The sequence below is a fragment of the Columba livia genome, chromosome 12, assembly GCF_036013475.1.
Source record: "Columba livia isolate bColLiv1 breed racing homer chromosome 12, bColLiv1.pat.W.v2, whole genome shotgun sequence".
Classification (NCBI taxonomy): domain Eukaryota; kingdom Metazoa; phylum Chordata; class Aves; order Columbiformes; family Columbidae; genus Columba; species Columba livia.
In genome coordinates this window covers 18,255,173-18,270,109 of record NC_088613.1, presented here as the reverse complement: position 1 = coordinate 18,270,109, position 14,937 = coordinate 18,255,173, and the positions used below count along the sequence as shown (strand labels likewise).

The following is a 14,937-nucleotide window of genomic DNA, read 5'->3' as shown; positions in this document are numbered from 1 at the left end:
TTACCTGCAAACCTGGCTCCTTGTGCCTTGGTTACAGGAGGGGAAACAAACCAGAACTTCTCGTTGTCTTTTCTTCCTTTTTATATTATGGTAAGGTGTGACTTTTGCGTAGACAAGTTTTGAGAACTCCAAATAAGAGTTTTAGATTATATCTTCCTTCTCTCTAGAAACAAAGAATTCCCAGCTCTTTTTTGTTCTTAGCACTTGCACTGTGTTGCTTTTCTTTCCAGTGTGAACGGACTACTGGACGGCCCAAACTTCACATTCTTTTCCTTCTCCTTCTGGCCGTCATGCTCTCTGCAACATGGCGGCCGGGGGCGCGCCCCGGTGCACGGCAGCCGTGCTGCCGGAGCCAGCGGCTCTGCCCGCGGCAGCAGCACCGCAGCCGGCGGCGGCTGCCGGCGGATCTGCTCCGCGGAGCGCGGTGAGGAGAGCAGCGGCCGCCTCAGCCCGGCCCGCAGCTGCTGCACCGTCGATCCCCGCGGGGGTGGGCGGCGAGTCGGCGACCGGACCACAGCTGCTGCCCATGAACGACCAGCTCCGGGAGCTCCGGACCATCGCCAGGGACAAGACGGAGCCCGGCGGGCACGGGGCGGCGTTGAGCCCCTCGCCGCGGGCGCCCTGCGGCTGACAGGGAGTCCCCGGCAATAACCTGCCGGAAAGCGGGAGGAGGCAAAGAGCGAGGCTCCCGCCGCAGACCGCTGGCTGGCGGCGGACCCCGACACGCCGTTCTCGCCCACCGGCTCCGAGCTACCCGAGCGGATCCGGAGAGCGCGGAGGAGCTGCGGGCCCCGGCCGGGAGCGGCACTGAGGAACAGAACGCCCCACCCCCCGTGCCCGCGCTCCCGCCGCGCCCTTGAGCGGCGGCGCCGGCAGCCAATGGAGCGCTGGCGGGCCGGCGCCCTGCCTCCCGCCCCCCGCGCGGCGGCGCAGGCGGGGTCGGCGCGGCGCGTGGCGGCCGGGGCCGCGCGGGGGCGGGGCGCCCCGGCGCATGGAGGCGATGCCCTGCCAGAACCCGCGGCTCGGGCCAGCGCCGCAGGACGAGCCGCCGGCCGCAGCGGGCGGCGCCTCCCGGCTGATCCGCTTCGCGGAGCCCGGCCAGGACAGCGGCTGCCCCAGCCCGGACAGCAGCAGTAGCAGCAACGGGGGGGTGGCGGCGGATGCACCGCCGATCCCCGCCGGGGAGGGCGGCGCGTCGGCGATCGGGCCGCAGCTGAAGCTGCTGCCCATGAACGACCAGCTCCGGGAGCTCCAGACCATCATCAGGGACAAGTGAGCGCCCGGCGGGCCGGGGCGGGCGGGGAGGCCGCGCGGCGGTGGGAAGCGCGACCCGAGGAGGAGCCGGGGCGGGGCGGCTGAGGGGCGATCGCCGCCCGCCGGCCCTTCCCTCAGGGAGCCGCGGTCTCGCCGAACCCGCTCTCGGCGGCCTGCCGCGCCGGCTCCCGCGCAGCCTCCTGAGGGATGTGGCGGCCGGCGCTGCCCGCGGGCTCCCGGCGCTGCTGTCAGGCGGCTCCGCCACGCCCGGTGGCGGAGCCCGGGCCCCTGTGCGAGCCGTGCTGCCGTGCCCGCTCAGCGCGCTGCCCGGCGGCGCGGCCATGTCTGGTGACGTGCCCGGGAGGGAGGGGAATGGCCGAGCCCGCCCGCCCCTCGGGCAGCGCCACCGGGGCTTCGGTCGCCAGCTCCGCCCCGGGGCCGCCGGCAACAAAGAGATTAATTCGGCGGCTTTTACAGCCCCGTACAGGTTTTTCTGTCCCTGATGGGAGGGTTTTGCGTACCTCCGCAGCGCGGGCGGCTCGGAGCTTGCTCGCCACTGCATCATCAGCCTACAAACGAGTGTAAAACCCTTGAGAAAGGAAACTGTGGCTTATTGTCGCATCGTGGTGTCTCGGCAGGAGCTGGGGCTCGTTACTGCTGTCTGCGTGTCGTGTCAGGCTCGTCTCGGTGACAACCAGTGATAGGACAAGGGGCAGTGGGTACAAACTGGAACACAGGGGGTTCCATTTAAATATGACAAGAAACTTTCTCATGGTGAGGGTGGCAGAGCCTGGCCCAGGCTGCCCAGGGAGGTTGTGGAGTCTCCTGTGCAGACATTCCAACCCGCCTGGACACCTTCCTGTGTTACCTCATCTGGGTGTTCCTGCTCCATGGGGGGATTGCACTGGATGAGCTTTCCAGGTCCCTTCCAGCCCCTGACATTCTGGGATTCTGTGATACCGCACACAGGATGGGGTGGACTAAGACAAGGCGGATACAGGAGCACAGACTGGATTTAAAGGTTGGAGAAGGACACGTGCTAGGTTTGGGAATAAATGGCAGGGAAATGACATGAGTTTGCTGAAAGATTTGGGCTACCATGTTAAGGAAAATGTAAGGGTGAAGTCTTTACAGCCTGTGGTAGTGTGTGTGGAGGGTGTTAAGGATTTTGGGACAAGGATGGCCAGAAAAAAAAGGATCACATGGGCAGCCTGAGAGAGGTAGAAATAAGAAAGATTGAAGAAAAATGGGACTAGTTGAAATGAATGTGAACTGGGATCAGATGTTTGAGGAGCAGAGACTGGAACAAATTAGACAAAAAGTAGGGGATAGCATAGAGACTAGATGATGGTGAGCTGGGGGAATGGGGAGAGACAGTATTAAAGAGGCAGACAAAGAGAGAACAGTTTGTTTATTTGGGACACATTACCTGAAAGGAGCCAGTTTTTAAGACATTCTTTTCCATTGTTGTCATTTTGTGTTCACCAAGAGTCCTTGCTGCCACCATGCCTTGTGAGACAGAAAAGTGTTTTTCCAGTTTTACAAGCCTTAAGCTGAAGTGCTGAAATCCATGCAAAATTGTACCCCACTGCTGAACATCCAATATGAGGTACTTAACACCTGATGTTTTATTATGCCTTATATAGCATCTCAGATGTTGAAAACATACCCCCCACTGATCACATTTGTAGCTTTGATTGTTCAGCAGTTGAAAGGTGATATTGTAAAGTATTAAGGTATTTAGCATGCGACATATGACAAAGATAAGTAGCAGCCATCTCTATTAAAAGTACAATTTGCATCTTGTGATGCGAGAACCACCATCAGACACGGAGGTGTGAGATCGAGTTTATTGATGGAGTGATCAGGTTCTGAATAAAACCTTCTCCTCTGGCACATTGGCTTTCTAACATCTGCAATAACTAACACATGGCACAGACATGGTTCTGCCCCTTCTTTCATATCTGTCCATCTTCTGCGTAGTGCACATTTTGGTACTTCCTAGTTCTTGAGGGCTTAACTTTGTAGCTAATACTACTAATAATACTAATACGTGAAATACTAATAGTGAGAAGAAAATAGCATATAGTTTTGATACCTAGGCAAATAGTGACAATGTGGTTGCTGTATTCAGATAGGTTTTTCTATTATTATTTTGTTGTAAGTAGGTTTTGGACTCTTGCAAATACATTTAATAAGTTTCTGGTTATAGTGAGCTTATTTAGAAAACAGCAGCTGATTTTTTAACTTTGAAGAACTTTTTTTTTCTAGAGTTGCATCAACGTAATCATGCAAGACTTAGTTAAGGGGAGGTATAGAATAAGATGTGTAAATAATGCATTACTCTTATAGCTGCAGTAGTAGCAAACTGTGCTTTATTCTGAGCGTGACACTGCCCTGGCAGTGGAGGTGTGACTGTCACTTCAAGCTCCCTTCCCAACCCATGAGGAAAGCTGGACAACAACCTGCTCAGAAAGGCAGGTGGAGGCTTTGTATGTTAAGGACAGTAGAGAAACCATATTTTTCGTTCTGTCCCAGAAAGTGAGCTGCCTCTCTGTAAATGAGAGACCTCAGAGTGGCCTATTTCAGTGTCTGTGATTCAAAATGATGCTAAAATGTGCTCAGCAGGCTGGAGTTGGTCATGCTTACATGGAGCTAAGGGTGGTCCGGCCCGATGCAGACGACCTCAGGGACTCTGTGTTGTCCGTAGCGTGAACTGCTCAGACAAGTGGAAAGCTCTTTCCTTGTTCCTAAGAGAATTCGGAGAAAGAAATCACAGCCTTTCCATTGAAATAACTGTGTCCACTTTATAAAAGAAAGACCCACCTTCATGTGGCTGATTGTCATGTCCTGTGGTGGGTTCAGAGACCACTGAGTCCATAATGGTCATCTGATAGACTAAAATGACCATGTATTTATTTTGTTTCATTAAATTAACAAGAACTAGGTCTGGGTGCCAGAGTCAGGGAGATGGATAGATCACCTCACCTGGAGCGTGCGTGGGTTTGCTCATCATCCTCAGCCTTGTTCGCTTTTCCGTCTAGTGAATGCTTGATGGGTGGGCAGATGCCTTTTACACTGTGAATTCTGAGTCCGCTAATGGGATGTGAACTGATGCGTTTAAGTATTGGACATTTGGGAACAAACAGTTACAGCCTCTTTCTAAGGACGGTACAATCGCAAAGTCATTTCTAGCCCGCACAGACTAGAACCAGGGATCTGGAGGCTGAAATTAGTCGGGCAGCAATTTGTAATGTAGAGCTCTGTTTTTTGTTAGAAGCTAATTCTTTAGCTCAGACTAGTAGTATCATTTTAAATCCTGATTTAACAATAAACATTATTTAAATGTAGGTATATAAAGGTTATTGTGTCTGTTATGTGAGATGATTCTGTCGTGTTCTGCTAAGGCTTCTAATTCCTTAAGGAACTGTGAACAATATAGAAATGAATATAGAAGCAAGGAGAAACCCTGCAGTCAGCTTGTATTAGGATACATTCCCCAAAAACATTTCTTCTCACCTCTTAAGACATGCATGTGACTTTAATTGTACATCAGCCATGCTTCCATACCTTCAGGAACAAAATGAGAATAATTGTTATTGTTTAACACAATGGTGGTGGTGTTAGCCGTGTGTTGTTACACAACAGTGAGGTGGTAATGCCTCACTTTTTTAGGTGTTGTCTTGTTACTTGATTAAGGAGCTGAAAAGGTTTGGAAGAACCTACACACTTTACCACTTCCTTTAAAATAAAAATTATACACACCACAAATAGAAATACAAATCCCTTCAAAAATCTTAATAAAATCACTTTGTATGATTGTAGGGTTTTTGGGGGTGTGTTTTGCCAATTTGGGATTGGGGTTTCTTTTGAGTATTGCCTTTCTGGTTAATGTCAAAGTAACAAAGTTATGAATATCCTGTTATTACCAAAAAGAGTGGAAAAAACAAAAAATAAATAGCATTTTTACTAATGTGTTATTAGCACAAGGGAAGAAATAAGATTAGGCTGACACTTTTTAAAATACATCCAGAGCATCGTGGTTTGAAAATGAGGGACAGGAATGCCTGCTGTGATGAACTGCTAATAAGTACCTGCTTATGGTGTTGATGCTTTGTCTGAGTGTTTTTAAGGCCAGTATACTGTAAATGTTGGCCCCTTAGTTGGAAATTTGTCCTGTACTTGTGTAACGAGAGTTGTCGGTCTGGACTTGGGAAGCAAGGTGTTAAAATCTGCTTTTAAAATTCAGGCTTTTAACAGAGCGCACTTACACAGTACATAGGAGGAGGAACTGAGCTTATTCTGTGTCCTGAATGGGCCAAAAGCCATCCCGGCACACGTGCAAACAGTTGCAGCCAAGCTAATAAAATGGCAGAGAGGCATTTTCGTGGGAATATTCCTTAATCCCTGCTCATTTTAGTCTCAAGTTCACTAAGCTAGTCACACTGAATGAATTTCAGATAAGATACGATACATATCCTGCTTATCAGGTGTGTTAACCGGTCTCAGAATCTGTGGTATCATTGTCCTGTGGTTTATGATCGACTTAAGAACGGGTGGAGCTCAGCTTTCGCTCCGAGCTGGAGGGAACAGCCCGGGCTGGTGCACATCTGAGTGTGTGAGGTGTTTTGGAACCAAGCTTGCACAGCAGTACAGTGGATAACCTACACAATAGGTTATTGCATTGCCAGCAGTCAGAGGCAAACCCTGCGTTACCTCACTGAAGCTCGTCTGCCAGGAAACCCATGAAGCAGAGTCTCTGTGGGACAGATTTAATACATGGTAGGAGACGTTTCTCTGAACTGCCTTTAGAATACATTGCCCTTGAGCTAGTATTATATTTAAGCAACGTTCTTAAAATTATTCCACAATTTAAAATACAAATTATTACCTTTTTCAGGAAATCCAGTAGAGGAGACTTCGTATTTTCTGCTGATCGTCTGGTAGGTGAAGAATTTCTTCTTCTTGGTATTGTACTCTTCTGTAAAATGGGTCTTTCAGGATAGAAAAATGCTGGTTTGAGAGCAACTTTTCTACACAAAGGAAATTGCTGCTTGACAGCAACTTTCTGTACAGGGACTTCTGTTTTCTGTTATGGACTGCTTTCATCTCAAAGGGTTCCAGAAACCATGTTATTTTAAGACACAACTACTTCAGGACAGGGAGCAGTAGTAATAAGAGAATACTGTTTAAAAACAGATGCACAGAGGCTAGAGATAATTTGGTTTTACTTTGAAACAGTACTTCTGATCTTGTGAACAGAGCTGTACAATTTCTTACAGGCTAGATGTTAGCAATTGCTTGCATGCAGAAGTGCCTCCTGGCACTTGTTGTGTATTAGATTAGTAGCTCTGGGTGCATCCAGACTGGGAATTTGTTTTTAGCCATATGGAAGTTATGAGCAGGGACAAAGCAATTTGAAGTTTTCACACATTTCAGTAAGTCAGAACAAAGACTGTTGGGAATGCAACATTTATCTCATTTAAATTACTTAAATAAAACTGCAATACTCACGCCCACACATATACTCCCTTGTATTCATGAGGGTGTTTGCTGTTGGCAAATCCGCATTCGTTAACAAGGAGAGTTTGTCTTTCCTCCTCTGGCAAAGCTGAGTCTGGAGACCATTTAGTTACAGGCAGACGGGCTTCCTGAGATGACCTCAGTTTTAATCCGTGTCTGATCCAGGCTTGCTCAGAGCTTAGATATGACCACAACCTAAGACTGTGACTGCAGTGCTTTTTACCTTCGCAGTTTTTTCACTTTCCCCCTGCTTTTCCCTTCTTGAGGATATTTCTTGCATTCACCAAGAAACCATAAAGGCCCAAGCCAATGAATCCCACCACTTGTGGTGGGATCCCACCATAGATCAAGTGACTGACTACTAATAGACTTTATTTTTGTTATTGATAACTTTAATGATTTTAATTTGTGGTCAAGCTCTTCTACCTTGGACCACAACGTTGCTTGCCCGCTTCGTGGGACCAAAATAATCCCTGTTCTTTCTTCCAAGCAATGGCAACCACCTCTCTGGGGTAGGAACAGGGCTGCTGGTTCTCAGGTCCAGAGAGAAAAGAGGTGGAAATTATAATCTCTGAGCATGGGAGCAGCAGAAAGTGTAGTGCAAAAATAAACGTTTTATCAACACTGACAGGTTCACAAAAGAATCCTTCCCAGTCTCTGTGTAAAGCATTGATACCTGTAGTAAAACCAATGAGGTTATTTGTCTATAGACCTCGCTTGGTTTACTCTAAACTTTTGGCAAATAACGTGGAGCAATGCTAACCCTGTCAACGTGACAGCAGTATGAAAAGCAGCATTTCTTGCAAACCTGGCTTATAAGTTGGCTTTCTTCGGTGAAATAACTTTTGAAAAATAAAATAAAATTGTGTACAGATGTCCTAGAAACCTAAAATTAAGTAAAGGATTTCTCGGCTTGTTTGTGTTAGAAGATGTCTTTTTGTAGAAGAACACTGGTGCCATCAGTCTGAGGCTTAAAGTGATTGAGTCAAAACCCTACTTGCAGAGAGACAGGAGGAAGAGGAGGAAGGCAGTAGAGCTGGCTTCTCTACAGATGCTTCCTGGAGCCATCAAACATGCCATGAGTCAAACTCAAAGAGGACTGACAATTCAAAAGGACCCATTTCCCATACGCAGTTTTGCTACAGTGGAAATACCGCCCCGTGAATTACTTTTTCAGTTTTTGCTCCCTTTCTATGTGGATTGCACCCTTTGACCCCCTCACTGATTTAGTCTGGCTGCTGCCTCTGAATACGGCTGCCACAAACCCGAATCTAGGAAAAGATTCTCGTACCAAAATGCCTAAAAATATCTTCAGAGAGGGACTGTAAATTTAAGGGATGGTTTCTGATTCCTACTAGAGGCAGCCTGTGTGCAAGAAAGTAGGGCAGAACGGAAGAACAGAAAAAAATGTTCTGCTCTGCCCTGTTTTTGGAATAAGAAATGTCTGAAGTGAGCAGTATACTTTTTCAGTCCCAGGAGCAGTCACCTCATTTCTGCCATCACACGCTGCCTTTTGCTTAACAGTTTCCTCTTTGCCTTGGCAGTAGCTTTGCTTGAGCAGTTCTGGCCTGTGAATCTTTGGCTCACAAGCAGAGAGAATTGTTACGTCTCTAATACCCAGAGCATCTCTCACGGGTGATCATTCTGGGTGCAGATGAAGGAGTTTCGGTAACTTAGCTGGGGGCACAGCTGCAGGTCCAGCACCAGGGGAGGGTTGGAGGTTTTCTGGACACTGGAGGGGTGTGTGTGGCTTGTAAGCTGCACCTTTGGTGATGTCCCTGCTGAGCTGGGCCATCTGCACCCTGTGACAGCGCAGGTGCTCGGCAGAGCATCCCACAGTAACCACAGCTGGCAGGTGCCAGAAGAGGGAGGCGACAAAGAGATTTCTAGATCTACTGACTCATCTTTGGGCACTTGCGAGTGCGTTTCCATTGCTGCAGCTCCCGTCGATGTTCTAGCAGCCACAGCTGCAGTTTAGTCACAGAAGTACGGATGTGAAAACAGACCTCAGAGACTCACTGATGGGCACTGAGAGAGGGTAGATATTTCCATTTCACTATTTTTTTCTGTCCGCAAAATTAAGTTACATTCGTGCTTCACTCATTTGTTGAGAGAAATTTGGCAGTGATGCCTCTGCCTGCCACGTATAAATAAAGTCAGTTTTATGTTTGCTGACAAAGGCCCTTCCACCTGGTTTTCTTTTGTAATGTTTTCATTTGATTTGTGGACAAAACATAGGCATCACCCCCAGAAGGTCTCTAAAGCCAGTCCCTAACTAGTATTAAAGAGACCCTTCTGGACCCTCCAGGCTGTTAGGTGTTCACCTAGTCCTTTTGAAAACTGCTCAGATTTAGTATTTTATCTCCACAGATAACAAATCCCTTTAGGCTGACTGATCTCTTTGGTTCTACAGATCAGACTTGTGGTTGAAGAGGGACTGAATCAACTGCCATACACAGAATGTACTGTGACCACTCCAACAGGTACGTGAGAAATAAGCCCTCCCCAAGTAGGGATGGAAGCGAAAGCTTAACTAATACAAAAAAAAATACGGAACCGTTACACGAATCGTAGAATATATTGAGTTGGAAGGGACCCATAAGGATCGTTGAATCCCACTCCCTGCTCCTTGCAGGACTGCCTAAAACTGAACTGTACGACTAAGAGCATTGTCCAGATGCTCCTTGACCTCTGACAGGCTCGCTGCCCTGACCACTTCCCGGGGCGCCTGAGGCTGGAATAGTTTGATATTCGGGGTAGAGCACAGAGTTAAGGTCCCTTCTGGCATTTAAAAAGCTAAAAGGTGTGCAACAAGGCTACTGAGCAAAACTTAAAGTTGTCATTTTACTAAGGTTTTAAACTGGTCTTGCAAATACCATGATGAAAATTTATGGGTTTACGTGCAAGATCAGTTTACTTGCCCACATTGCACTGCTGAATTAAAACTGATGACAAGTCACAAAAAGTACTTTGCGCAAGCAGTTTTGCCATGCCAGCCTAAATCACTCACTGTTTGCAAGTGGGGCCCAGCTGGGAGCGAGGAGAAGCAGGAAATAAAAAGTGGCTGTGTTGACACTAGAGGAAACCCATTGCAGTAGTTTTGGTTTGCTCCTTTTAGCTGTAAAGGTAGTTAAACTGCAAGTATTACCCAGAGATAGCTGCTTAGTGCATCAGGAACTTCTTGGGAAGTGCTCAGGTAGCACTGTGAGCCCACAGCACACCTGTGTGACACACCAGGTGAGTCCTCTCCTCTCTGACAATAGCATTTGCATTTCTGCAGGATGAGAGCAGCTCTGCACATTCACACATTTTCCTCTGCAGTAAATCATTTCTATGTCTTTAGCTTTAGTTAGAAGATGGACTAAAAACACTTAATTCTGAAACTAGACAGATTTTAGGGAGGCACAATCACCTCCTTTGCACCTTTTTAAATAAAACAGCAGCTGCTTTACTTCTTGAGTACTGGCATCACATCTGTTCCCGGTCAGTTGACAACAGATGGATTGGCGACCATCTCTGCATTATGGAGTCTGGCTGACAGGTCCCCGCAAGTAACATCCCTAGGAAGCTCTGCAGGTCTTTTTCAGTGGGCCATTGCCCTGGCCATGGGCACAGAGTCTCAGACCTTTCCCTCTGAGCACATGTCACCTCAGTCAAAAGACCTTGTGTCCTGCCCTTCCTCCCAGTCCCACTGCAGAGTTTTACTGCCTGGAACTCCCTTAGCTCTGCAGCCAGCGTTTGCCCTTTCACTGCAACAGCTGCTCCGAGTGAGGGAGCTAAACTGGCCTCAGTTGGGCTCTTCTGGGAGGAACTGTCCCTTGAGAACTCAGATGCTCCTGCATGAATTCCTGCCTGCTCCTCCGAGCACTTCAAAGATGCCATAACCTCAGGTGATTCCTGCTCTTCTGGGCTCAGAAGCACAGCACCCCTCAAGGACACCACTGAAACATCCTGTTCTTTCTCCTTCAAGGGAGCCTTTGGGTTTTTTTCAGGCAGGCCGGGGAGCATGCAACAGCTATAGGAACATCACACGTTCTTCTAGCAGTGGTGCTGGGCAGGCTTGTTACCAGCTTCTGGGGTTAGATCTGAAGAACCATGACTGGGACAATCTCATTCTTTGAATTAACAAGAGACCTGAGCTCACAGCACTGACGATCGTACCTCTCCACTGCACATTTTCCTCTTTTTTTTCTGTCAGCGATCAACAACACAATGACAGTAGCACTGTAGTGTTATGTCAGGTAACTCTTCCACCTGCAGCTCTGGACTGCACTTACCTGGCTTAAGGGATGTACTGTTCACCTTTATTTTGCATAGTGCTCTTCACTTAACTCAGGTACTCTGTGATTATTTTATAAATCATATACTTGGAAAGGATCATTTCTGTGACGCTTTTCTAACACGACTTTTAAAGTAAAATAAAAAAATCCTTTACCACTTCTGTTTTTGGCCCTGTTCCCATGGCTTGTTTAAGGGCTGCAGGGTACGGTGTGCAGATTGGTTCGTGGCGCCTGGTGACAGACGTGGAGCTCGCTGTTGTCCCCTGGGAATTTGGGGGATCTTGGTTCCAGTTACACTGACGTCTGCTTTTTTTTCACAGGACACAAGTATGAAGGAGTCAGATTTGAAAAGGGAAACTGCGGTGTCAGCATCATGAGAAGTGGTAGGCAGTTTCTGGTTGTTGATTGAGGACAAATGAAATGTTTTTGAAACCTGTGATCACCTTCCTTTCAAAAATGGGCAACAACGCTTCTCTACAGCAAAGTTACACCCAAACCTGCCAGTTATTATTCTTTCTTAAGTACCCTTAATAACAAAATGTCAAGTAATACATTTCATTAACTTTTTAGGAGACAAACAGCTGCACTAGATTTCACCTGGCCTCTTCTGTAGCAGCTGTTAATGGTGAGAAGCCAGGACAACTGTCCTTGTTTGCCACAGACTCCTCCTGCTCAGAGACAGGTGTCCAAATAAACCATGTTCAGGGGTGGTAGAGTCTCTGTTCATTTTGCCCAATTTTGCAGAAACCTCTGTCTGTGATGTAAAATCAGCGGCTCCACAGCTTTTCTCGTGCTGCGTTTTGCACCGGGGTGTCTCTGGACAGAGCTCAGAGCTGTTCCCCAAGCCCCACACGTTTGTTTTGTTGTCTCCAGTTCTCACCTTTGAGAGCTCAGCACTGGTGTGTGGGAACAATAACCTGTTATACCAGGCAGACTCATTTTTCTGTCTAAACAGATGAAAAAGGAAAACAGCTTCGAGTGTTTTTAACACTTAGAACTGAGAAAAAAAATCTCCATTTCAGAACTCCTCACCAACACAGTGACTGGGGACTGTCTATTTAATTGTGCCATTTCTTAGTGTGTAACACTTTGTCATTGGCTTCTGTTGCTGCTCATTTTGAGGAGAGGCAATGGAACAAGGTTTACGAGACTGCTGCCGGTCCATCCGCATAGGAAAAATCCTGATCCAGAGCGACGAGGAGACGCAAAGAGCGAAAGTCTACTATGCCAAGTTTCCTCCAGACATTTACAGGAGAAAAGTTCTTCTTATGTACCCAATACTCAGTAAGTGTCTTTCATTTTATGTACCATTCGACCCATCTGAGCAGGGAGTGCACTGAATTTAAAGGAAAATTTCCAAATTTCAGGGCCTTTGATTAGATTTTTTTCCTTGATTTAGGTGACACAGGGCATTTATCAGGCTGTGCCAGAACACGTATTAGTCAGCCTGCACCAGCACGAATGCAGAGCAATTCATTTGGGCAGCCTGTGGCTGTGAGAAAGCTTGAAGCATTAAGACTTGATATAAATTTAATTTTTAAAATTTTGCCCCGAGAAAAGACTCAGTATTTTTCTCATCCTCCTAAAAGACTTTTTTTTTGTTAATATTAAATTGCAGAACTAAATTATTTTAAAATTAAATACCGTTAATATTACAAAAAAATAAATAATCTGTTAAGCGTGGTAAGGAGTTTGTCGGGATGAAGTAACTTTTCCAGTGTAAGCTTTAATTCTGGTTCTACACATGCGGCTCTTAATTGCCATTTTACTATTTGAGATGAGCTTTCTTGCCTCAGGGCTTTAATAAAATGCACCGACTTCAGTGCTTTACAACCTGGCAGCGCTGGCTGTTTCAGAGTAGAGATGAAATTCCTTCATCGGGAGACCAAAGTTTTCTACAATTAATCCCCACAGAGATGATCGTTTCCCGGTGGGAAAGGACCGGACCATCATTCAGTCACACGCCAACGTTAACACGGGTATTCTCGGGTGGCCCAGGACAGGTTCTTCAACCAAGGGAGTGAAAAAAAACAGTTAAAATCTCAGACTTACCCCTTTTAGGTACTGGTAACACGGTCATTGAGGCTGTCAAAGTTCTTGTAGAACACGGCGTCCAACCCAGCGTCATCATCCTGCTGAGCCTGTTCTCCACACCTCACGGTGAGTCGAGGGGCTGCCGAGGGACACAAGAGCCAGCACGGGTGTGTTTAGTAGGGAAGAGTGACATGAGTTATGCGCTTCGGACAGTGCAAGGGACCTGTTCCTTTGCTAATAATGATAATAACCTCAGGAGAGAGGGGCGTTTTTGTTTCTGAATTATAAAACTGAGAGCGAACAGCAAGGGGTTTTGTGTGGGCCAGCAGGAAGGAGAAGGCCTCTTAACACCTAATGGCAAAACTGCAAATGGTCAAGCGTACCTAAAAGCAGGGATTTGCGGCGCTGCCAGGTACACAAAACGCTTCGTGCAGCGACGCACGAATGGAGGCCAGTGCTGCCATTGCTCTGGACCATCACAGCCCGTGGCTGGTACAGAGTTGTTCTGCCACCAAAAGATCACCAGTTCTGTAGGGAACATGAGATCAATGAAGCTACAGAACCGCCCTGTCTGCATGTTACAGAGCTGAACTTGTGCAGGGCGATCCAAGAAAGGAACCTCTGTTTCTGTGAAGTAGGAAAACGGATCTTGTGCATTGTTTTTAAAAACTGGCTGTGGCAGAAATCACTATCAAAAGAGTCAGCTGAACTGCAGAGAGTTACTCCTGGCTGGTTCTAACCACTTTGGTGGTTAGATCAGGAGTATATGTGTATGGCAAAGAAAAATCCAAATAAGGAAACCCAGAAAAGCAGCCCCCTAAACTCAGGAAGTTTCTCCTCATAGACAGTCAGCTAAGGCAGAAACATGGAGGTGGAAGAACAGAGCCTGACTTACCTGTGGAGTGCTGCTGATTGTGATTTAACGTGTGGTGCTGAGACACAGCCACGGGGCTGTAGTGATTATTGCCTTTGCCCTCTCTCCAAAGGTGCCAAATCGATCATCCAGGAGTTCCCCGAAATCACCATTTTAACCACAGAAGTTCATCCTGTTGCACCAACACACTTTGGACAGAAGTACTTTGGAACAGACTGACACTTGGAACAAACGCATATGACTATTTGACATTACACGGGGTTTTTTTTTCTACGTTTTATTACTGTTAAGTTGATCGAGGGCATGTTTAAAAATCTTTTTGGCCAAAGGGTGAAATACTTGACTTAGATTAGCTCTGGTTCGTTACTGCCTGACCCCTGAATCGGGTACAGTAACAAAGCTGTCAGCTCACGGTCAAGCATCTCAGCATTGAGGTGGTATAAATTGCTACACTCTCTGCTTTAATTTATTTATTCTTCTATAGCCTGTCTTGTGGCTGCTTGCAAGAGCAAAATAAAACAACTGAATCCAAAAGGTGTGTATTTAATTTGTAGTCATGATGTTACATCACTCCAGGTCAGCAGGTACAGCCACTATTAATGCTTCCAAAACGACAGGTGCACTTGGAACTTGTTGAATTTCTCAGCAGCCACACTCAATTTTTGGCAGAATTTGCGGTCTTTGCATGGTGGCCAAGAACTAAAGATACGACTCTGAATTTTGTTCCGTAGAGATGATTTGCAAATAGGGAAATATCCACAGTTCTCCTGCTCAGTGGCACCAAGTGAAGCAGGTTCCTGCAAACTGGGTGAGAACTGAACTGTCTACAGGAATCCTACACATACTGTACCTCTGGTTTGCTTCTTCAGCTTTTGTGGTTGAAGTGGTGTCGTTAACCCTTTTAAAGAAAGGAAAGCTGTGGCAGAAAGTTGAACCCAATTTCAGCTGGAGCCCTCATGGCTCAGCGCAGTA

General features: G+C 47.0%; 1 protein-coding gene across 2 annotated transcripts; it reads left to right on the top strand.

Annotated features, from left to right (window-relative positions):
* The first annotated feature begins 937 nt into the window (after positions 1–937).
* On the top strand, positions 938–14,499 carry UPRT (uracil phosphoribosyltransferase homolog). Of its 2 annotated transcripts, none has more exons than XM_065078012.1 (7): positions 938–1,272; positions 6,155–6,197; positions 9,191–9,260; positions 11,378–11,440; positions 12,180–12,341; positions 13,119–13,217; positions 14,078–14,499. In XM_065078012.1, the coding sequence occupies exons 1-7, from the start codon at positions 992–994 to the stop codon at positions 14,182–14,184; spliced, it is 825 nt and encodes a 274-aa protein (XP_064934084.1). In that variant the 5' UTR covers positions 938–991; the 3' UTR covers positions 14,185–14,499. The 2 variants fall into 2 exon arrangements, with proteins under 2 accessions (XP_064934084.1, XP_005512897.1); XM_005512840.4 differs by lacking the exon at positions 938–1,272 and adding an exon at positions 2,843–2,863.
* The last annotated feature ends 438 nt before the right edge of the window (positions 14,500–14,937 follow it).